The 23264-nt window shown below is 38.8% G+C and overlaps 2 protein-coding genes across 2 annotated transcripts; both read left to right on the forward strand.

The window, feature by feature from the left end:
- The first annotated feature begins 1930 nt into the window (after positions 1–1930).
- nqo1 (NAD(P)H dehydrogenase, quinone 1) lies at positions 1931–9944 on the forward strand. The gene is made up of 6 exons (XM_086071280.1): positions 1931–2206; positions 6230–6397; positions 6655–6785; positions 7632–7745; positions 8669–8770; positions 9450–9944. Exons 1-6 carry the CDS (start codon positions 2110–2112, stop codon positions 9816–9818), a joined length of 981 nt encoding a protein of 326 aa, XP_085927406.1. The 5' UTR covers positions 1931–2109; the 3' UTR covers positions 9819–9944.
- A 1403-nt stretch (positions 9945–11347) lies between these two features.
- gabarapl2 (GABA(A) receptor-associated protein like 2) lies at positions 11348–18442 on the forward strand. The gene is made up of 4 exons (XM_086071776.1): positions 11348–11568; positions 12766–12821; positions 12905–13077; positions 17930–18442. Exons 1-4 carry the CDS (start codon positions 11535–11537, stop codon positions 18018–18020), a joined length of 354 nt encoding a protein of 117 aa, XP_085927902.1. The 5' UTR covers positions 11348–11534; the 3' UTR covers positions 18021–18442.
- Positions 18443–23264: the final 4822 nt, after the last annotated feature.

Below are 23264 nucleotides of genomic sequence, written 5' to 3' on the forward strand. Positions count from 1 at the left end.
CGAGGGGCAACTGTATCAAGAGCCGGTACTACAGTACTGTAGTTTACTGTTAAAATTGTCAATAATAAACCCACAGGTGGCAGGTAAGACAAGTAGAGGATATTTGTTTTAAACCACAATAAAATTTGCAGCCAATTTCAGGGGTAAAATTATGCCTCCTTGCGGTTCTCCCTGAAGTCTCTCGCTCGATAAAACCAGTGATGTTAAAAAAAACACAGTAGCGGTCAGAGACTGTCAAGTCAACGACAGCGGACACACCAGTGGACAAGCCTTACGTGATGAACAAATCCAAGGTGCGCCCTCTATCGTAAATCGGCAGTCTTATGTGCTGAGTAAAATCCATGTGACATTGAAAAACTCATCTGAAATTAAAAAATGTAAAATTGTTGCAAATTCAGAAAATTCTGAAAATTATTCATAAAGAAACCAAATTTTTTTTAGGACGATAATAACACATAAACTGAAATGGGAAGTAACAAAGTACAAATACTTCATTACTGTAATTGAGTAGTATTTTTTCAGTACTTTGTACTTTCCTGAGTATTTATTTGTTATTTATTTGACTACTTTTAACATGAGTTTCTGTACTTTTTACTCGATACATTTTCAAAACAAGGTCATTACTTCAGAATATGAGGGCAATGTGCGCCGCAACTACAGAGGATAATTTGAACTTGATCAGAACAACGCTGCATTTTTGCTCCATACATCTAGTAAGAATACTTTTTACTTCTACTCGTCTACTAGTCGTTTTTTTTTACTTTTACTTGAATAATTATTTGAGTGAGTACTTTTACTTTTACCAAAGTTGCTTCTTTTTTTTTACACAAGTAGTTATACTTTTACTCAAGTAGAGAATGTCAGTACTTTTTCCATCTCGATCCATCCCTTTTTTTAACCACTTAGTCCTCACAAGGGTCGCGGGGGGCTGGAGCCTATCCCAGCTGGCTTCGGGGCAGTAGGCGGGGTACACCCTGGTTTTCCTATCTCTGCACGTAAAATTGTTGAATTACTAAAAACTTGCTAAAAACATATTCAAATGTTTTATAGTGCTTGAATAAAATTGATTTTGTGCCACATCCCCTTTTACCACTCCTAAAAGAATAAGAAATGTTAAAATTTGGCGGACAGGCCTCTGTGAGAACGACCTGTACGTCTGCCCCTGCCATGTTTCAGTAAAAAATAAACAATCCAGTCCAAAAAAATTCTAAAATCAAGTCATTCACACAATAAGACGCAGCAGAAAATGGATGCTCAATAGAAATGAGACTTGAATTAAATAATTTTTTAATAACAACAATGAGAATTTGCTGAGTGTTAACATCGAAAAAGGCTTTAAAATATGTGTAAATGTATTTTATTTATTTATTGTTTTGTGTGTTTATATACTTTATTTTCTTAACGTTCTACCAAATAACACCAAAAACCATAGTAGTGATGTTTTAAAATGTTAAATTTTATATTGGTCATAAATGATCTTTTTATTCTGTTTGTAGGTGTTGTGTGGAACCCATGAAATCCTCAGAAATATGGATCATTAAAGTGTTGATAATGGAAAACACTAAATACAATATGGAAAGCTGGCCAAGGCAAAAGCAGTCGGTGTGTTCACACAGAAACTGGTGACTGGTGACATTATGGAAGCAGACTTGATTGAATTACTTCAGCTTTAGCAAATGGACGCCCTCCTTCACTTTTGCTTCTAACAAAGTGAAATTAAGTCGGATTAAAGTGTTTTGGGCCACATGACGCCTGTCGGATAATCCCTTGAAAGTGTCCCATACATTCTTTTCCAGGCCAAGTGAAAGCAATCTTATTCACCTGCACCAGTGACTCCACAGCCTGACTAAATTGCACACACACGCACACTTTAGCCTCCTCCCAAAGAAAAAAAAAAAAACTAAACCGGTCCTACAGTGTGCCAACTGTTTTTTTTTCTTTCTTGTCGCTGTAAGTTTTTTTTTCTTTCTTGTCGCTGTAAATCCTGGACACGTTTGCTCCACCTGATGTCCAATCTTACCTTGTTTCTCACGCAAAGAGGGCTAGGCTTTTAGTGTATAAAAGCCACAGAAGCTGACCTAAAGTGCAGACTGATCTAACAGATACAATATGGAAATGGCCCCCGAGGAAGAACATTTGGGGGATGAACTGCAGCAAGCAGCAGAAGACTCTCGGGTCTTTGAAACAGAAGTAGTTGAACGTACCGGTAAGTCTACTGATGCATTACATTTGTTTGAAGCAAAGTCTCTTCAATATGTGAACTCATTCTTCCAAACACTGAAGTTTAAAATGTGTTTAATTGATCATTTTCAAATGATGAGACTGATATTATTTAACACAATTTTTGGTTTACATTATGTGTTATGGAAGAACTTGGGATTTTAACAGGATTACTGGACATGTGCTACATCAACAGAAGCTTTATCAGTCCTCATTTTTGACAAGTAACACATTTTACAGCCATGTTTTAAGAAAATGTACATTTATTTTTGTTTTATAAAATAACCCAGATGATTGTGTTTTTTTAAATACACAAATAAAGTATACCTAAAATAAGAACTTTGGTTCCTCGTGTGAGCATTTAAGCGTTTTAGATGCCATCACTTGATATTCAGATGCAGATCATGTGTTGCTTGCACAAAGCAATGTTCTTGTTTCTCCTATCTGATGACTGTGAGATAAAACGGACCGAAAGCAAAAATTCCTTGGAAATGTGGCTTAATAACTTTTCAATTTGGTTAACTTACTGCTCACCACAAGTAAGCCTCCAAGTTTAAAAAGTGACAGTTTAGATGTAAGTGTTTTTCAGTCCATTTTAAGATTATTTTATTTGTTTTTAAATCTTTAAATGGCCTAGTACCAACATAGCTCTCTGGGCTTCTCCATCTTCGTGCTCCTGCCTGTTGCCTCAGATCGGCTGACCAGTTGTTCCTTTTAAAACCTATTTTTATTCTATGGCCTTTAACATGGCATGAGACTCAGCTCTTTTAGTGCTCATTTATTTGTTTTACTCTATTTTATGTTTCATGTTGTTTTTATTTTAGCTATCAATCCATTATGTTTTATGTTCACTGTATAGCACTTTGTTTTCAGCTGCTGTTGTTTTCCAAGTGCTTTATAAATAAAGTTGAGTTTAGTAGCTTGTAGTTTGCAATAGCCTATAAGTACTATGTATCATACTGAGAGTGGTTCATAAACTTGAATACCGATTTTTTTATACTCCTTCATACGGTGCAGTTCTTATAACTTCCAAGTGTCAAATTTGTCAACCAAATCTGATCATTATCATAATGTAAAGAAAAGACGAGTTTGCACCTAATCCTGAGGTAAGAACTCCAAAGAGGTGCCAATTTCCTGTACCTCTCTAAAAAATAAAAAAAGGAATCAATTTTGCTCTATCCAAATGGAGATCTTTTGCCATTGCCTGCTTACTATAGGTCACTGACATTGTAGTGGTTCTCTCATCTGACCTCTTGCAGGCTGCAGGCAGTGTGAGTTCATTTCTTATTTCATCATGAAATATGAATGGTTGTCTGTCTCAAATGTGCCCTAGATTGGACAGAGACCAGCCCAGGGTAGGCCTGAACGATTTGGAAAAATAATCAAATTGCTTTTTTCCCCCCTCAGTATTGTCTTTGTACGACGGCGTATTAGGGCAACGTATAAATATATATATTTTTAGAGGCCGGGGGCAATATTCAGAGAAAAAAACTCAGAAACTTAAGAGAAATGCACGTAGCGTAGCTATAGTCTAATGTGAGGATTCGTTGGTGGTTAATGGGATACTGTTTATAAAATAAAAAGGCAGGATGGAGACGATTCATTCTTAATTAAATTTTTACTCGTCATCCACGGCAGCTAGAGCGACAACACTTCCTGATCCCCTATTAGCTGACTAAACACTAACCAATCAGAAGCTAGCATACTTAAAGTAAATGCAAGTGAATGACGGAGAGCAGCAGATTCAACACATCAACTTAGCTACTTGTACAAAATAATGCCAAAATGTATGAATGTGTAAATAATAATTCTGGAAACATGAAGGTACAAGTAAATATACATATAATCAATTAACTTAAACGCTTGATCCTCAGGGTGTGGACCTTCGCAAAGCGAGGCGTCTTAATTGTCGCTGGCCGTACCCAAAGCTTCAAAGAGTGAATACTTAACATCATATGGTTAAAGCCATTACTATTTCCTTATTTGAAAACCGGACCGAAAAGTATTGGCACAAGCATCCGAGTAGTACGCTACGTGTATTTCTCATAAGGCCTGGTATAAACGTAGCCGGGTTTTTTGCAAACGGGAGATATTTTTCTGCGGCTTACCCTGTCATCCACACTTCCACAGGGATTTTTTTCATTACAAACGAAAGTTTCTAAAAACTCCGTGAAGATTTGCGTATTTCTTCATGTGTCCGTCAGTAAACAAAGTTTTACGCCGTCCTCTACACACATCACTCAATCACATACCTCAAGTTGTTAAAAAAGAAGGAAAATAAAAGTGCCGTGGATTCACTTCCCCACCGGGGAGAGACCATGTTTGTATTGACCATTTGCACCGACGTCATGTGATCACGTGACTGCCCTATGACGGACGGCGGAAGGAAATGATTGTTGAACGGAAGTGTGGACGTGACCCGGAGCGACTTAGTGACTTAGCGACTGTTATTTTACAAATGAAAAGTTATTATTGCCCATCGAGCCATTGAATCTACTACTTCAACCGAAGTTCGCCTGTCAGTCGAAGTTGCACATTTAGTCAGGACTCATAGAGCGCGATATTTACTTTAGTTGGAGATCGCTGTGATGATGTTATGTTACTATGTTTACTAGCATGGAACAAATGACTATCGTAGTGGCAAGCTATGCGGTAATTTCATGAATATGACTCCGGCTCCAGAGTGAAAAACTCCAAGCACAAAGACGAAATCCCCCATTATTAAACAGTCAAATGCACTCAATAGTTTTGAAGAAGGTGCATTTTAAAACTAAACTGTGTGTTTGTGCAGTTGGAGTGAACGCTAACTATCTGGCTCGTTAATGTGATTTGAAACACGCAATTCGACACCTGTTAGAATCTTTGTTAGAGTGTACGTTTACCAGTAAAATGTATGGATATTTATCTACTAATTACAACATTTATCTACTAACCTTGCAAAAAATGATCACTGCAAATCCGTGAATACTTTGTGGACTGCCAGTCCTTTCTGTTGATTGCTGCTATCAATCGACATCGTTCGTCGTCATTAGTAGGAATGTGGTAAAAAGCAACATTTGGTTTACTCCTTTATCTGTCTGTACAACCGACCGCACAGCAAGATATGACCATTTTATAAGATAATCGATTAGATAAAGGACTTTACGCTGTATGAGATTCAATGGTTACAATACAGGCAAGTGGCTCTTTTGCCGTCCAGTGTCCCCAAGGGGGCGTTCCCATGAAGGCTGTGGCGTCACATGCAAAAGGCCAATATGTGTGTGTGGTGAGTGGGGAAAAAAAGTTGAAGTGAAGCTTTTTAAGATTTTGTATTTATCCTCTTTGTTTTCCTCTATGCTTTGTTTATAATGTACTCATTGACTGTTTACAAGTATTTAAACAAAAAAAAAAGTATTCTGTGCGCTTACAGCACTGATCCACATATATACAGATCAGCGGCTGACAGTCCGTGCTTTTGTGACGTATGGTGAAGTGAGGTCAAGAGATGAGCAGTATTTGGCTAACTACTGCTGCCTAGAGTCTTGGCATGCATCTCAATGTAGACCCAATCTGTGGAAGTGGCGTCGCCAGACGGAGGCGTACTTTGATTAGATAGGATTTGGGGACTGTTGTCACCTTAAAGGTCTCATATTCTTCAACTTTTCAACATGCTAAAATAGTTCTCAAATGTGTAAAAGACATGTCTGTGACATGCATTCGTCAAAATTGACTTTGGATCTAATATTTTTGCTGTCCCTAAATCAGCCAAAAAACGCTCTGTTCAAAACAGCCTGTTTTAGGGGTGTGTCACTTTAATGTAAATAGCTGCACCAGGCCACGCCTAGGCCATACCCTTCTCTCTCGAAGGGGCAGTGATTTCGGTCATAGTAGCCATGTGCTAATGTTGTGAATTGAAACGACTGGCCATGGAAGCAGAAGAAAAGGAAAAAAAATTGCCACTTTATAAAGTCACAAATGATTTGAATGTTTGCTCCTAACCCATTTCAACCACCCTGTTGGTGTGTTACAGCTCAGAAAACGGTACTGATCGTGTACGCCCACCAGAGCTTGGGCTCATTCAACGAAGCCATCCGGGACGTAGCAACTAAGGAGCTATCAAAGCAAGGCTACCGAGTCATCGTGTCGGACCTTTATGCTATGAACTTCAAAGCCAACTCCACAAAGAGTGATATCATTGGTGAGCTGTTTTTCTCATTTCCATTCCTCAAATGCTGTAATTAAATAATATGTGTCATTATATCACTGGAGGGCTCTATCAAGCCAAAGATGCCTTCACACTTATGTATATTATGTTATGTGTGTCTTACTTGAGTTAGTTAGGAGTATGAATCATTTTTCAAGGCACTATAGGCACATTCAAATACAGCAATTGCAGCCATTAGGATGTTAAACCTTATTTAGCTACTCAGCACTGACAATATTGGTATTGTCCAGGTGATTTAAAGAACTCCAAGCTTTTCCAGTATGGAGAGGAGACAATGCACGCCTGGAGGGAGGGTCGCCTAAGTGACGACATTGTGGCCGAACAACGCAAAGTAGAAGAGGCGGAGCTAATCATCTTTCAGGTCAGGGGTCACTTCTGATGGTAAAACGACTCCAGCGAACTAAGTGAAAGATTATAATGAAACAATGTAATCAAAGAGGAACTGTGGTTATCTGGCTCAGACTAACTGGGTTTATTTCTCTTTGCAGATTTACCAGTAAGCTGAAAAAAAATATGATCCATGTATCATAACATAACACTGAATATTAAGGCAGTATTTAAAAAAAAAAAATGGTTGGAGCATAAAGCTTGTACAAATCATGTTCTATTTGTCCATCCATCCATTATCTATAGTGCTTGTCCTCATTAGCGGACAGGTGTGAGCTGGAGCTTTACAGCTGATTTGCGGCATGAGACGGGGTACACCTTGTAATGGACGCCATCATATGGAGACAAAAAACAAACGCAAACACTTTCATATTCACACTCAATTGCTCCGACCCTAGTCGCCATTGTAACGAATGCCTTTCTCACGTTTGCACACGCCGTAGTAGACGGGCAGGTAAGGCTATGGGGGATTAAGGGAATGTGGGAGAATCAGACATTTTTCCCCTAGGTATCGCATCGGGCTCATACACAGCCTTATTTCAAGGTATCAGCGATGGTGGCTGATACTTGTAGCCGGATGTAGAAATCAGAAGAATATAAAATTGCCATTCATTTTATGCAATTTTAAGGGAAATGCTATAGTGGGATATAAAGGCCTTTCTTTAAAATTATCTGTCATTGTTTTTTGGGGGTAATACTGGTATTGATACTTGGTGTTGGTAACTACGAAAGAGTTGAGTACTCATTCTGGTATCAGTCTGAAAAAAAGTGGTGTTGAACATCCCTAATTAAAAGAAAATATTGTGATGTCTTTCTGCAGTTTCCTTTGTACTGGTTCAGTGTACCTGCCATCATGAAGGGATGGATGGACCGAGTGCTGACTCAGGGCTTTGCTTTCTCCCTGGAAAAGATGTACAACAATGGGATTTTCAAGGTCGGTCTCAGAGGCGCTACATAGAATTGTGATCATGACAGTCAAATGAATTCGTTGTTGTTGTACATCTCTAATGGATAGTACTTAACAATGAATAAATACATCAATCCATCCATTATCTTTACCACTTGTATCGTCACAAGGCAACCTATGACCTGAACTGTGAGACAGTAGTGCTAAGTAGTTGGCCACCTGAATAAATAAAATGAAAAGTAAAATGCAGATGATTTGGTTATTGGAATAAAACACCTATAAATATACTATATACCATATATTTTTCTCCATTTGTTTATATTATTATTATTATTATTATTATTATTATTATTATTATTATTATTATTACTATTACTACTACTACTACTACTAGTACCACTACTACATAACAGCATCCGCGATTAACTTGATATTAAGAGTCCATACAATTTTCAGCAGATTTCATACACTGTAAAAAAAAATTTTTTTTATATATATATATATATATTATTTTTATTTTTTATTATTATCCTAAAATAACATAATTTTGATTTTTCCAAACTCCATTATTCACCTGAGTGTGAGAGAACTGGGGTCCATTTCACAAACTCTCCGCAGCGGACTTTATGAATGAGGAAATGAAATTGTGTGTGGCTGAAAAGAGGCGGGGTAAACCTCTGGTTCATTGTGGAAAACCTGCAACCGACCAGGTTTGGTTCATGGAACATGTTACTACGATAGCTTAAATTACCTCTTTTTATGAAACAGGCCAGAGTTACCTATTTTTCTCTGGTTCCAGTTACCTCCCTTTCTGAAACGGAAAACGCAGAGTTTCCCACATTTCAGGGTTTCTTGACCCAGGGTTCTCGCTAAACCTGCTTTGTGAAATAGACCCCAGGTCCTTGTCATCAGCTCAATTGCTAACTTTGTGATTTGATGTCTCCCATAAGGACAAGAAAGCGATGTTATCTTTTACAACTGGAGCTACACAATCAATGTTTCGCCCCGATGGCATCAATGGAGACATTAACGTTGCACTGTGGCCTCTACAGGTGAGAATGAATTGCTGTTAGAGTTACTCTACTCACACATCAACACAGCAAATATGCTCTTTAGAGGCCACCGAACTAATTAATGCAATGATTCCCAACTGGGGAACGCGGCATGATATTGTGTCACGAGAAATCCTCATGGGTGAAGAAAATTTGTCTGAAAAGTATTATTTGTTGATTATACATTTAGCTTTATCTGTCTGTCCCAGTGACGTATGACAAGCACAAAAATAAACTAATTTGCTCCCAAAAACGTATACATATGTTCTATTTTAAATGTTTTAAGTCTCCCAAAGATGTATTTATATGTAATGTTTTTTTTTTATGCAGAGCATACAGAAGGCTTTAATGCAGCCTTTCAACTGCAGAGAACAGTTGAAGAATTTGTAGTTATTACAAAAACAGCCAGCAGGTATTTTATATGCATGTTGAAACTTAGCTATATTCTAATGTTAATTGCTAATTTACCACTTTTTGTGATGTATTTGATTGGTTGTATTCTCTGAGATTCTTCTCATTTAAAATGGGTACAATGTCTCAATTAAGGTATGCAAACAGATGCATGTCAAATAGAAAAATCTACAAAATAGTTTTAGGAGCATGATAACCATGCCCTCTCCTTGGGCATTGACCGTTTCTGCTTCACTTCATATTTGTGTCATCTGTTTTTGTTTTTCAGAATGGCACTCTGCACTTCTGTGGATTTCAGGTCCTTGCACCTCAGATTTTCTGGAGTCCAGATCACTGCCCTGCTGGAGTTCGAACTGCAATGCTAAAAGAGTGGAATGCGCGTCTCCAAGGCCTGCTGGATGAGAAGTGTCTGACTTTTGCCCCATGTGAATGGTTTGACCTCAGCTTTGAAAAGGGTTTCCTGCTCCGGCCAAAGGTGAAGGAGGAGCAGGAGTCCAATGCCTACGGGATCACCACAGGACACCATCTTGGCAAACTACTCCCTCCTGACAACCAGACCAAAGTACAGCTCACAGATGAAGAGCTTGTCAGTACCTGCCTTCGCACACAAATGGCTGTAACTACAAACAAAATGTGAATGTAAACGAGAGTAGCAGAATTACCTTCATCAATTTACTCAACTGTTACAGTGCTAGTATTATGTGTTTTTGAATATATCTCACTTGAATAAACAGAAATTTAGCTATCACCAGATTTAAAATTGTATTCTCAGCTCTGAGATTTTTGTGTCTATTCATGTGAAATGTGGTTGTTTTATCTATATATTTTTAATTACATATATTTTACTTTGTGTGTTTTTTACACACATTAGGCCATTTAGAAAGATGAAACCACATAAATGTATAATTGCTAGCGGAATAACACAAAAAATCCTGGTTCAGTACCCTACATATATCTTGGTCGTAAGTTCACAATCTCATTCATATTCGGTATAGTAAGGAAACAAAGTGTATAACAAGCTTCAATTTTGTTTAAGCAGAATCATATTTAAAGACTTAGTTTTAAATGAAACATTAGCTTATATATTAGGTGTCCGCTAGCCAGTAGCTGAGCTGCACTGTGTTTGTTTATGAACTGGGAATGTGGCTTCCTTGCGAAGCTGTTAATCATTTCATAATAGTTTTAACACCCTCGTACGTGGCTAAGGATGACTCAGTCACTAATGCTCTTCAGTTGCTTTATCACCATGAGTGTTAAGAAAATGTACATTCATCTAAGAGCTGCTATCGGCTACCACTCACGTACAGGCTCTCAACACACTGGCTGACTGACTTGAGCCCACATTCAAGCTGGAATGTCCCTTTGTTTTTCATATCTATGCCCACATTCATATTAGTGCTGGCAGAAAGAAATGCAAACATTTAGCTTGATTTATTACACCAGCGTCACAAAACATGCTGGGAAGTGTGCGACATCACTGCATTTAGATATATATGTTTTTTTATGTTGACAAGCTTTTGTGGGCCACACAAAAAGGCATGGAAGGCCAGACCTTGTCCTAGAGCCTTGAGTTTGACACATGTCGTTTCTTGGAAGAGTGCACTTCCACCTCAAACAGCCAAACATACCCTTCCCTTTCCTGACATACTATTTCTGATTTCTTCCACTGGCACCACCATTTTTTTTTTATATTAGAAAATCTGAACAGATAAAAAGATTCACTTATTTTGAAAGTTAGACTATTCCTACTTTGAAATCAATCTGCCATTTTGGCAAAGCCTACTGTACGCTTTGCGGTAATAATTAAGAAAATACAAGCCCTGTGAATGTAGCTGTGGCTTCGATAAGGGTTGATATTTTAACTTCATATTTAGTAAGTTAGTAACAAATCATCAGAACGGGGCATTTGACGACGAAAGAATGATGACGTAAGAAAATTGCTTGAGGCAAAAGAAGTAGGGATTTATGACAAATGTACAAATGTATTTCATGCGAAACGTAAATTTTTGGATTTGACTACAATACTACGTGCATTTTAAGCTCCTTCTCCGATCGCAGCACTTGTGATATTCGTCCATTCGTAACCTAACCCTCCTCCAAAAAGTAAAACCGAATGAAACAAACCAGCAATGACGTCACCGTAAAAGCGCCTGCCAGTTGGCTGACAGTGAGGGGGCGGTGCTTGTTTGTTGTTTTGCTGAAGTGTTGACTTTAAAGAGACGATCGAGCTTTACGTCCATATCCAGTCGCAATTTAAACAATACTAGCCGAGAACGATATTTTACTCACAGATCGGACCTCGAGTGACTACAAGTATTCTCTACTGAGCCGAGAGAGCCCGAAAACGGCAACCATGAAATGGATGTTCAAAGAGGATCATTCTCTGGGTAAGGGAAGAGGGAGGTGTAGTTAATATGACAAAGGCGCAGGAATATTATTAAATGGTCGATTCAGCTGGACTATTGAAAAATACATTCCATCATGTGTACAAATTGGATGTCATTTCGGATTACTTATTTTATAAACAGTTAAGAGACGGAGGGTTTGCAAATTTGGCCTGTCCTCAAATGGCTTGACTCTTGGGAGGCTTAGTGGTTTTAGATAACACCTTCAACAGGGCATACACTTTTAATACTTCTGTTACTAAAAATATATATTTATATAGCTAATATTTTCTTCAATGGATGATGTGAGCTAGAATTTGCGAGGAAAGCGTCGTGCCTTTGTTCATACGCACACGACGATTTCTAGGACTGCACTTGTTGGGCTAATGGTGGTGACACGAAGAGACGCTCGACTGTCAAACCTCCGATTCTGCACGATTGACAAATGCTTATCAGATGCCTGAATTGCCTTATGAGTACCTCAAAATAGCCAGGCTTGTCCAGCCATTAGCAACTGGAGTGTAGCCTTGTTAGCAGGGAGGAGACGGTTGTTTTGGCAGATCCTTACGAGGCCTACAGGAGGGGGCCTTTAGATTTGCATAACAACTTCTGTTTGATGCTAAATACGTAGTTTGGTTGTCCCTGTGAAAAATAATAGTAATTACAAAAAATATAATAAAATGTTAAAATGATAATTGCCTCTGATCGGTGGCCAAACAGGAAGACCATTGATTGTTTTATCTGCAAAGTCAACTGTATATCAACAGAAACAACTCCATGTACAGTATCACATCGATCATAACAACAATCATTTGTTCAGAGCACCGCCAGGTTATTAATAATTTATCAAAGAAAAAGATGCTGTCACGTTAAAGTTTGCTGGATGAAGACTACGTTACCCAGAATCCTCTGTCTTCCTGCATGCTGGAAAGCCTTACTATCCTAAAAACAGCACAGTATAGTACAACATTTTCGTTGTTGCTATTCATTTTCAAAACCAAAACAAATGGCATTTCCCCCTTTTTGATTACTAAATACAAAGCAAGATTGCTTCCCTTCACCACTACCATGGTATTGTGTTCATAAATGCACGAGTCTGTAGAATCAATGACTCACTCTCTGTAGTCAAAACCACACTGCACCAAAAAAAAAGTATTTTATCGTTTTAAAAATAAGTAACACAAATATGATATCCTGCAGAACATCGATGCATAGAATCTGCCAAAATCCGCAACAAGTACCCTGACAGGGTCCCGGTAAGTGAAATCTTTCTCAACTCTTGTTGTTAATGAGCCTTTTTGTTACGTTCACTGTTCTTCAACTTTGTGCTGTGCTGTAGGTGATTGTAGAGAAAGTGTCTGGGTCCCAGATAGTGGACATTGACAAGAGGAAGTACCTGGTCCCCTCTGACATCACAGTGGCTCAGTTCATGTGGATCATCAGGAAACGCATCCAGCTGCCATCGGAGAAGGCCATCTTCCTGTTTGTGGACAAGACAGTCCCCCAGTCCAGGTCAGAACAATATTTCACCAGATCGACTAGCTTGGACCCAACATGTTGTGTTTATGCATCAAATTTCAATTACAGTAAACTGTTCACTTATTAAAATATGAAAATCTAGTTTTCATGTAAAAATAAATTGAAGCTCTGCTGAGATACATTATAATGATTAGGAATTGAGGCCTCTTGTATCAACAACACTGGAGCATATGTCTTAAAACTTTTTTTATATACCTTTAAAAAAAAAAAAATACTATTATATGCCATAGATTGCTTACCTGGTAATCTAGCTGTTGCACTATCCTTATTTACCAGTAGATGTCACTAACTCCTTTACATTGCTTCATCTTTGGTTTGACTCTGCCAGTCAAGTTTGTGGGAGCAAAAGTATCCTTACTCTCTACTTGAGTAGAAGTTCAGCTACTTGTGTAGAGCTAGCTAGCCATCAAAAGAATGTAAGGAGTACAAAGTACAGCTCGGTTTTCAAAAGTAGGAAGTAAAAGTACAAAGGTAGAGAAATAAATTGAATATTCAAAGCATTATTATCCAAGAAGGAGATTCACAAAGAATGTGTGCTTTGTAACATAATATATAAAAAAAATTAAAAAAAACAGCAATATATTTAGCACTTTTTTGCAGGAATTTTTTCAGCAAGGAAAAAAAGGTCCATCCCCCCGTACCCCGACTCCCTACCCCTGCACACACATACACGAGAAGTAGTAGTTGCACATACTAGGGGTCTCAAACTCAATATGGGGGCTGCTGGGGAAAGAGCTTGGGTGTGTCTGGGCCAGATCAAGCATTCCACAAAAAAAGGGGTTCAACTATTCAAAAAAGTACAACTAATCCAATATTCTCAATCTTTATTAATAATAGTTCAGAAAATTAAAAGTGTTTAAGAATGTGAACAAGATTTGTGACCCGGTTGACTGTATGCTACTTTGTATACTCCTCAGCATGTTGAGTAATGATGTCAGAGTTCTTGAGCACTGCAACCCTCTCTGTGCATTTAAGACCCGCTGTGTTCAACAACAAAAACATCTCGTTTTTCTTGAAACTGGCTGTTCTCGTCGCCAACCTCTCTCTTCGCGGAAGGTTTTGAAAAGGACATGACTGGGAGACTTGGTGTCACTTGAGAATTTCGTTTTGCCAAAAGATGAGCTTTGGTAGCCTGTAAGTCGTAAAAAAGAAAGAAAAGAATAATAAAATAAAAATAAACACAAAACACCCAGGGAAACAACATGGCAAAGAAAGGTGGGGGGGCCACACACTAACATTAAAGTTTAATGTTAATTAGGGGCTGCAAAATATTATGCTGCAAGTTTAAAGGGATACTTGACTCATTGAGCCATTTTCAGAAGTAAAATGTTCATATTTTGTCCAGAATTAATTTGATGACTTCATTATTTTTCTTGTACAATTAATAACTTTAAAAACGTATTTTTTCACTTGCTGTCGGCTGAAGATGACATCACCTGTGCTGAGGAAGTAGGTCAGTGGTGGGCAAACTCGGTCCTCGAGGGCCGGCGTCCGGCAGGTTTTGGAGGTTTCCTTGCTGCAACGCAGCTGATTCCAATCAACAGGATTGTTACCAAGCTTATGCAGAGCTTGCTGATGAGCTGATCATATATCAGCTGTGTTGGAGAAGGGAAACCTCCAAAACCTGCAGGACTCCGGCCCTCGAGGACCGAGTGTGCCCACCCCTGAAGTAGGTAATGACCGATCATGGCTCACCTGTTTTCTGGGTTTGTTCAGCAAACTAAGCCCTGATTGGTCGTTACTTCCTCGCACAGGTGATGTCATCTACATCCGACAGCAAGTGAAAAAAAATCTGTTTTAATAGATATTAATTGTACATAAAAAATAATGATGTTATCAAATTTATACTGGACAACATTTTTGAAAACATCGGCATGTACGCCTACGGGCTAATGCAGCCACCTCAAACTATAGAAAGCTTTTCCATTATAAAATAATTTACTTTTAAGTTCTAGGATCTGTTGCCGAACACTGGCTTTGGTGAAGTTTTTGTGTTAATTTAGAAAATCTGGTCACCGTATCAATGTGCTGTCATACCAGCTAGCTAGTGCTAATCTAACCTATGAGAGTTTGTCTCCAGTACTGTCTAACATCCAAGTTTGCAAACTCTCTTTGTGCGCGGGCAGCATCGGAGACTTAAAGCGAAGTAACAGCAAAAAGGCGTTGATACTTAGAATATATATAAGACTTTTTCATTCTGATCTAGAATTTCATGATTTAAAGAAGACTTAGTATGCATTTTCCCCAAGGTTCTTTTATAAGATGTTTGAGACATTCTTTCATCAAAATACACATGGATAAATAAATAAAAATCACAGTTTAAGATACATTTCACACCTTTCTTGTCTCACTGATATTAATTAGCCAGTTTCGTGGACCAACCCTGCCTCATGGAAGTGAGCAAATGTATACCACTCCCATATACTGCTGGGCCAATGGACTATATGCCACGGAGGAGGCGGGACTTCCGACTTCCGGGTTTTCACCCATCAACTTTGTTTCCGTTTCCGGTTTGCGACGTGTGGGCTGCGTCCCAGTACTTGCGCTTCCTCCTTTGTGCCCCTCGATTGCGCGTTCCCGTCGACGGGTGCGAGGCTGCTAGTGTATAGTGTCTGTCTCAGTGTCTCAGTGTCCAAAGCATTTCAGATAGCCGAGACGCCCTCCCGCCGATGAGCGGTTGGAAGGCGCAGGGGTGGGGATGCGAGTGTTGGAACGGGGCCAGCAATGGCGCTGATGTGTAAAAGTCGGAAGTCCGTGGCATTTACCCCATAATGGCGAATCTGGCTTTGGGAACTATGCTAATCAAGGGCTCAGCCTTGTGAATAAAGTTTTGTCTACCAGTGGGAGACTTAGAGCCCAGAGTCTGACTGGTTGATTAAAAACAAAATAATTGTTTTTGTGGAGGGAGAACTTTAGACACTAGTGGGGTTTCCATCCACCCATTTTTATTTGAATTTTCAAGAAATGTGAAAATAAAAATGCTAGAAATTTGGAAAAAGGGCCAAACATTCGCAAAAAGGTTTTTACGCTTGGAGGGGGAGGATTTTGAAGTGTATCGACAAAAAGGAAAATGCTCATTTTGGCTATGGAAACAGGTTTTGCGAATAAACGCTGACAAGACCAGATACACGTCGTACGTTTTGACCGGATATTACGTCACACGTACGTTTGTAGTTTCAAAGCAATGTCGGACGGTAAAGTAAAGGTATGTTTGCAGGGAACGACGAAACAGAAATCTTTTTGGAATTAATTTAATAAGCGAATATTAATTTAGATGTAAAACAGCTAAGAAAAGCTACAGGTTATCAAGAATTACAAAGGCAAACTCGTACGACGTCATCGCACAGCGCAGTCGCTTCCTGTTTTTCTTCTTCTTCTTTTAAATGACTGGTGGATCCCATCTCTATGGTGTATACCGCCACCTACAGCGGAGGAGTCCTCAATATTCGCAAAAGAAGAACAGATGGAAACGGCATAAATTGCATGTCCGTTTTGCGCATTTTCATTAAATTCGCTTAAAAATTTTGAAACAATTGGATAGAAGCCTGACTACTGTGTTATGTAGCGCATGCACACAATGCCAAACACATCCATCTAATGTGTTTTTGGTTCCCTTTAATTTTTGTACAACAACATAATGAACCACAAAGACATGGACAGGTATTTTTATTATCTATGAACGCTTGAGAACAGAATTGCTACAATTTTTTTTCTTGGTCATACATTTGCACAATTTCTTGCATTTGTGCCCTAAAAGTTACTACAAGTTTATAATACACCAGTCATACCCTGAAGGCTGACAAACTCAGGACAGCATAAACACCAAGTCAAGTCAGAGTTGCACAAACTAAGGAAATAATGTCCATACACCGGATTTATAAAAACTATTTATTTAACCACATTCTTTTTACAATTAAATCAATACTATAGCAATGCAACCTGCATATTACAGGTTTAGAATAGTTTTCGATTTTTCATTATGGTAATTTTTTTTTCATTTGCCTTAAAAATAAAAAGTAATTTAGTTTTAATCAGAGCTGGATCGTCACTTCCTGTCAATGATGACGCCCACCTTTTGGTGAGTGCACAATGACGCAAAGCCTCGCAAAAATACACGGACTGAGCACCGACTTAAGCATGTTGACGTCCGCCAATCGGGTTGAGTACAGACGGTCTCTTTCATTCTGTGTATTTTTGTGAGGCTTTCGCATCATAATGCATTTGCTGAAAATGCAAAAGCACTCGACAATAGGCGGGCATCGTCATCAATGGGAATTGACAATTAACGGAAGTGCTCAGCTCTGGTTCCAATCCATTTTAGCTGCTTTATTAGTTTTTATTTTTTCGAAAAATATGGCCTTTTGCTTTTTAGTATTTTAGTTTATATATATATATATATGTGTGGAATATTTGTTTATTGCATGATTTAAAAATTATTGTGTAACAAAGTAAACTAAACTACAATTCTTAAAGAACTGTTTGACCTTTCTTCTGTATGGACGTACAGTATAACAATATCAAAAAACTACCTTTGAAATGAACCCCAAAATCTCATGTGTGATTAACATAGTTGAAAACGAAGTAGATTTATGCTAATTTTAGTTTTAAAAACATAGGATGGATTTTCCTTTTTGTTGAAACATTATCTTTTTGTATTGTAGTTCATAAATGAAAATCTTTTTTTCAATTTTTGTTTTTTTCCATTAGATTTTGTTAACTCTAATAACCTTAGCATTGTTTTTGCAATTGTTCAACCTAACAAACCGACATCGTGCATAAGCAGAGGAGCTGACGGTATTGATGACGTGCCTCCTTCATGTTTCAGCATCACAATGGGACAACTGTATGAAAAGGAGAAAGACGAAGATGGCTTTTTATACGTGGCGTACAGCGGCGAAAACACTTTCGGCTTGTAAAAGAAGAAGCCATGATAGTGAGCCGACCTTACCTGCTGACATCTAATCAAAGCCCCCACTTGGCCCCTGGAGAAAGCTTTGGGAAATCCCAATGAAAACACCACAGAACGATGGACTACCTGCTCACCAGCCTGGATAAATCAAAAAAGTGTGCCAGTGTCTTTTGTTTTTTTGGGCCCATGTTGCACCTGTCTGTCAAAGATTCATATATTTAGTTGTTTATTGTGTGGTAGCTTTGGTTTATTTAGTTTTCGCTCTTGCGACTTGAAGTTTCTTCCCTACTCCTTATGTGTGAATGACTTGCATTTAGTTTTGCTTTTGTCTTTAAAGACAATATTTATGAAATTGGAATATTTTAATTTAATTATTTGGAGGTAAGGTAGCTGGATGACCTAACCAATAAAAATGCTAAATAAACCTTGTCACGTTGTCAGTTTGGACCCAAATGTACGACTCAGCGCCACAAAATAATTTTAAACTAAAGCCTTTTATTGACAAAAGTAATATTTGGGAGGATCCTTTATTGGCATCGGGTTTCAAGTGTGGGACAGAGTACCTAAGAGGACAACGCATAGGTGAGTGCAATGCAGCGGAAAGATGCTGTAGCGATTATTTGGGTTGCCGTAATGGCTTATGAGAAATTTAGACGGTACTGAGGGGAGTTGTAATTTCCTCAGCAACCTCTGAGGCACCACGTTGACTTTGCTTGTTTGTAGGAGCAAAATAAACGATACAAATCCTATTATCAAGTATTCATAATCATCATAATCCGGTGCGATCGCCAAGTCCGAGACACTTGGTCGTGGATCTCCCCGCGCGCCGAGAGGACAACTCCGGCTGAAGTCCCGACCGCACCCGAGCTGTGTCGCCCTCGTCCGACCTCGGAACAACGTTTCATAATTTTTATTTTTGCCTTGTTTTTTTGGAGCAGTTTTTCCTTTCTTCTTTCTTCAACCGATCTTCCCTCCGTCCGCTTGATCCAACTCACTCCAGTAAGTTGCACGTCTCATAACCAATTCGACATATCGCTGGTGCAACGTCCATTTCAAACATCTCACAGATTTGGCAAGTCAAACCTTTCCTTTCTACCTCGTTAAATTGTTCCTTTATTATTTCGATTAGTTTACTTAGATTTGTATTTTCTCCACCGTATGATAGTTAGGTAGACAGTATTGTAATTTTGTATGTGTGACCGTAGTGAATAAATGCATGTTTTTTAAAATCTAGTTCAGCCTCAATCGTGCTTGTGTCCGAGTGGATTAGTAATTATTTTAGTAATACAAAGAACTAGTGATGGCAAAATGAAGCTTCATGAAGCATTTGCGATATTTTTTGACTCCTCTAGATGGCACTCATGATTCAAAGATGCAATGCAAATGTAATCCATTTTCATTGCACTTGCCTTTATCTTTAAACCAAAAGCACCATCTAGAGGAGTCAAAAAATATCGCAAATGCTTCATGAAGCTTCATTTTGCCATCACTAGTGTGGTGGTCCCTGGAGAAATGGGTATTCTCTAGTGATGGCAAAATGAAGCTTCATGAAGCACTTGTAATATTTTTTGACTCCCCTAGATGGTGCTCTTGATTTAAATATAAAGGCTAGTGCAAAGGAAATTGATTACATTTCCACTGCATCTTTCAACCAAGAGTGGCATCTAGAGGAGTCAAAAAATATTACAAGTGCTTCATGAAGCTTCATTTTGCCATCACTACAAAGAACCACAAACTTTGAATGTGGCAACTTCAGATTATTAATAAATAAACGAGAATTTGGATTTTATTTGTTGTGTTTCTCCAAACTGACAGTAAACAGAACGTGGTGCACCTATAAGCGATTGGGGAAATTACGACTTCCTCAAGCGCTGATCAAATTACTAATTCTTTCAAAAGACAACATCAATTATCGCCACAGATGCTAAATGTCCATTTTGCTTTTTGTTAGTTGTAGGAAGCTTCTTTGAAATGGTTGGGGTGTGACACAGGGTTATGAGGCATGAAGACGCTTAATTGCTGAGGAAAGGTGGGCTGGAGGAGAAGCTGAAGGAAGACAGGTAAATATTGTGTACCATGCTGCCAAATTTGAATCCAATTTAGAAGCCGGCTCCAAAGCCAGTAAGCAGGTATCTTATTGTCAACCTGAATAGTCCAAGGCATGGCATAAATGAAGCAGCTACGTTCATATTTCCAGAGGTGGGCGCATCAATGAATTTTCAGTGTCTGTCATTCGGCAATCGTCAACAGTCAGGACACCCTTCCGTCATCGGCAATCCATCTATATTTCAAGCCGAACCATCATTCCGTCATTTGTCAATCCTCAGCAAAATGGAACATCCGTCATTGACGGATTGCCAAATTCATTGTCGATTACATCGACGAAAACCTCCTTGTGTCAATGCTTCGTCAATTTTTTTAAGTTTCCTGTCAGTCGTCAACAAAATGGGTGGCCGTCATTGACGGAGTGACGGACCTTACATCAACAATAACGGAATACACACCTCTGCATATTTCGTTATAAAAACTGAAGCGACATTTTGCATTCTGATGAAATGTGATGTAGTGCTTCTCATATACTCACTATGACATTTTCACCGTGGAGACAGAAAAAAATGTGAAAACACCACATAGAATTCTGTGTATTAGATGCGCATGACACAGCCATTTTCTTTATTAATAGGTAGGCCCTTAATCCCCCTATATAATATCCAATACATACAGCCATCTTTCAAAGAAATACACTATTAAAAACTAACCAGCTATTCTGTGAAATTTGTTGATGTCTACTCTGAGCGATTATGATTTTATAATATGTTTTTAGGGATATTATTGAATTAGGTACAGTAGCTGCCATTTTTGGACAGTCACGTGATCATGGTGACGTAACGCCTGCTGTAACACGTATGGGAACTCGCCAAAGATTTGTGCCAAAAGTGAAAATGAAGCTGTGGCCAATGTTGAGGACATATTCAGACATTCAGACGCCCCATAGCGAGTAAAAGTTAGGGACCGTTCCAAATTACATATTCCAGCGTGACATATGTGGGACTCGAATTACCAATTACATCACCCTGGAATATGTCATTTGTGGATGGTCCCTAACCTGCATCCGGCCAACTTTTACCCGCTCCACCAGCGACATTTTGTTGTGCTCAGGATGCTTACCCCTACATTAGGAGACGCCACCCCCCACCTCCACGAAGGAGACCATGAAACCTGACATACTGAGGATTACGTCGATCAGAAATCGCACAGTATTTAGTGATAGAAGACGGCATTTTTCTTGCCCATTACATCGGCAAACTCGCATTCAAATGAACGAAGGTGGCCATTGTTTACGCACCGGATACATTGTAGCGATCACGTGACTGGATAATGGCGCTGCCCAAGGTATTTTATAATAGAATAAGATGCCATAGATCAGGGGTGCTCGAGTTCGGTCCTCGAGAGCCCCTATCCAGCCTGTTTTCCATGTTTCTCTCCACTAACACACCTTATTCATGATCAGGATCGTTATCAGGCTTCTGCAAAGCTTGCTGACTAGCTGATCATTAGATTCAGCTGTGCTGCAGGAGGGAACCGAACTTGAGCGCCCCTGCCATAGATATTTGCCCTTTTTTTCTTTATACACTGCCTAATCAAATACTGGAAAATTGGTTTTCAATGGTGTATTGCTTCAACAAAACATAATTACAAACTATTGTTTAACAAATATTGGACGACTTATAGGATGGCTTGCATGCACAACTAGCACGTATTGTGTCAGTCAGACATAACAAATAAGTCTGCAGGTCGTAACGTATTTATACTTCATCGGACCATTGCTTGTTATGCGACCAACAAAGCAGCCGAGTACAAGCCCTGAGCACGTCGGAATCCTCCCTCTCCATCACCACCACCATTCACTGGACTTGTCCTCAATTTTGCTGAAATCTGATTGGTGCAGGCTCATCTCATTTTCACTTTTCAACAAGGTAAGAATGAAACCTGAAAACACTGTCACTGCTCATTGTTTATTAGTCGGTCCCATGCCACGAGGAAGGAGAAACAAAAAATATTCGGCCTTTGGTCGTTTGCACTGGAGCCCTCTCTATTTAAAATTCCCAGGCCAACTTTTGGGCCCAGTACGTTCCTGCATGAGCGCAATGCTCCTCATTAATGTGCGTGCGGCCAGCCCAGCAAAGCTTTTGGGCTCCGTCTTGTCCGTTAAAAAAAAGAAACACATTGATTTCGTTATTCAATGTGTTTTGAAACCTCTTATTTTGAGTCTTGCAACTACACCTCAACATTGTGTACTTACTTACACACCAGCTATTAAAATAGGCATTGCACTGACTGCATTGACTTTGTTTTTAAGGGTGTCACCAAAAGTCGCAATATTCCATCATATTTCCAAAAGTTGAAACAATTCATGGTAGCTATATTGCATCCTCACTGTTGGAAATAACACATGAAACAACACAGTCACAAACAGGGCGTAAACTATTTTGCTCAGCAGCCCATTTTGGCTAGTGGTTTCCAAGAGTACAAGCAAGTCACCCTGCATTTTTACTAGCCACAATTTTGTTGTTGGATGATAGCAGTTATGTGCAATCAACTTCCGCATTGGGTAAAACAGGTCGGTTTGGGTGTCTAGCAAAACCCTATAACAGGAAGCGATGCATTCAGTGGAACTGGTATTTCACCAAATTTTTTATTAAGATCCAGATCAAAAGTGTCTATTGTGATATACAGTCAAGTGGGCTAAACGTTATGTAGGACCAAAACTTCCAAAATTCTAAATAAATAAATGACTAAATGAATAAATAAATGACTAAAAAGGAAAAAAAATGGCTATAAAAAATATCATTAAAAAGTTAAATAAAAATAAATATAAATGGCAGTAAAACTATCTATTATTACTATCTAATTGCAACAACACTTTTATTTGCATTCGCCACCTCACGGCGACCAATCCAGGGTGTATCCCGCTTCTTGTCCAAAAATCCTCTGGGATATGCTCCAGTTACCCACAACCCTCTTGAGGACAAACAGTAGGCCAAAGGAAATGAATGGATTGAAGTAGAATCGCTTCATAAAACTCACGCAGTAGTTTTCTCTTCCCTATTTCATTTCCTTTATCTGCTCTACTAACTTCTCATTAACATTCTCTACTTGGTAACTGATAGAACTTCTCCAATCTAAAATTCTGAGAAAGATTTGAGAAACATACTATATTTGAATATTTTCAGTGTCTTCATTTTTCATT

This window comes from Leptonotus elevatus, chromosome 3, assembly GCF_054856555.1.
Source record: "Leptonotus elevatus isolate MCC_2025b chromosome 3, RoL_Lele_1.0, whole genome shotgun sequence".
Taxonomy (NCBI): domain Eukaryota; kingdom Metazoa; phylum Chordata; class Actinopteri; order Syngnathiformes; family Syngnathidae; genus Leptonotus; species Leptonotus elevatus.

What these genes read in the sequence shown, in the direction of transcription:
- nqo1 (XM_086071280.1), top strand. Translation starts at nt 2,110, where the DNA reads ATGGAAATGGCCCCCGAGGAAGAACATTTGGGGGATGAACTGCAGCAA. An exon ending in AGAAGTAGTTGAACGTACCG is followed by an intron (nt 2,207 to 6,229) that starts GTAAGTCTACTG and finishes GGTGTGTTACAG; the next exon opens with CTCAGAAAACGGTACTGATC. An exon ending in ACAACAATGGGATTTTCAAG is followed by an intron (nt 7,746 to 8,668) that starts GTCGGTCTCAGA and finishes GTCTCCCATAAG; the next exon opens with GACAAGAAAGCGATGTTATC.
- gabarapl2 (XM_086071776.1), top strand. Translation starts at nt 11,535, where the DNA reads ATGAAATGGATGTTCAAAGAGGATCATTCTCTGG. An exon ending in CAAAGAGGATCATTCTCTGG is followed by an intron (nt 11,569 to 12,765) that starts GTAAGGGAAGAG and finishes GATATCCTGCAG; the next exon opens with AACATCGATGCATAGAATCT. An exon ending in AAGACAGTCCCCCAGTCCAG is followed by an intron (nt 13,078 to 17,929) that starts GTCAGAACAATA and finishes TTCATGTTTCAG; the next exon opens with CATCACAATGGGACAACTGT.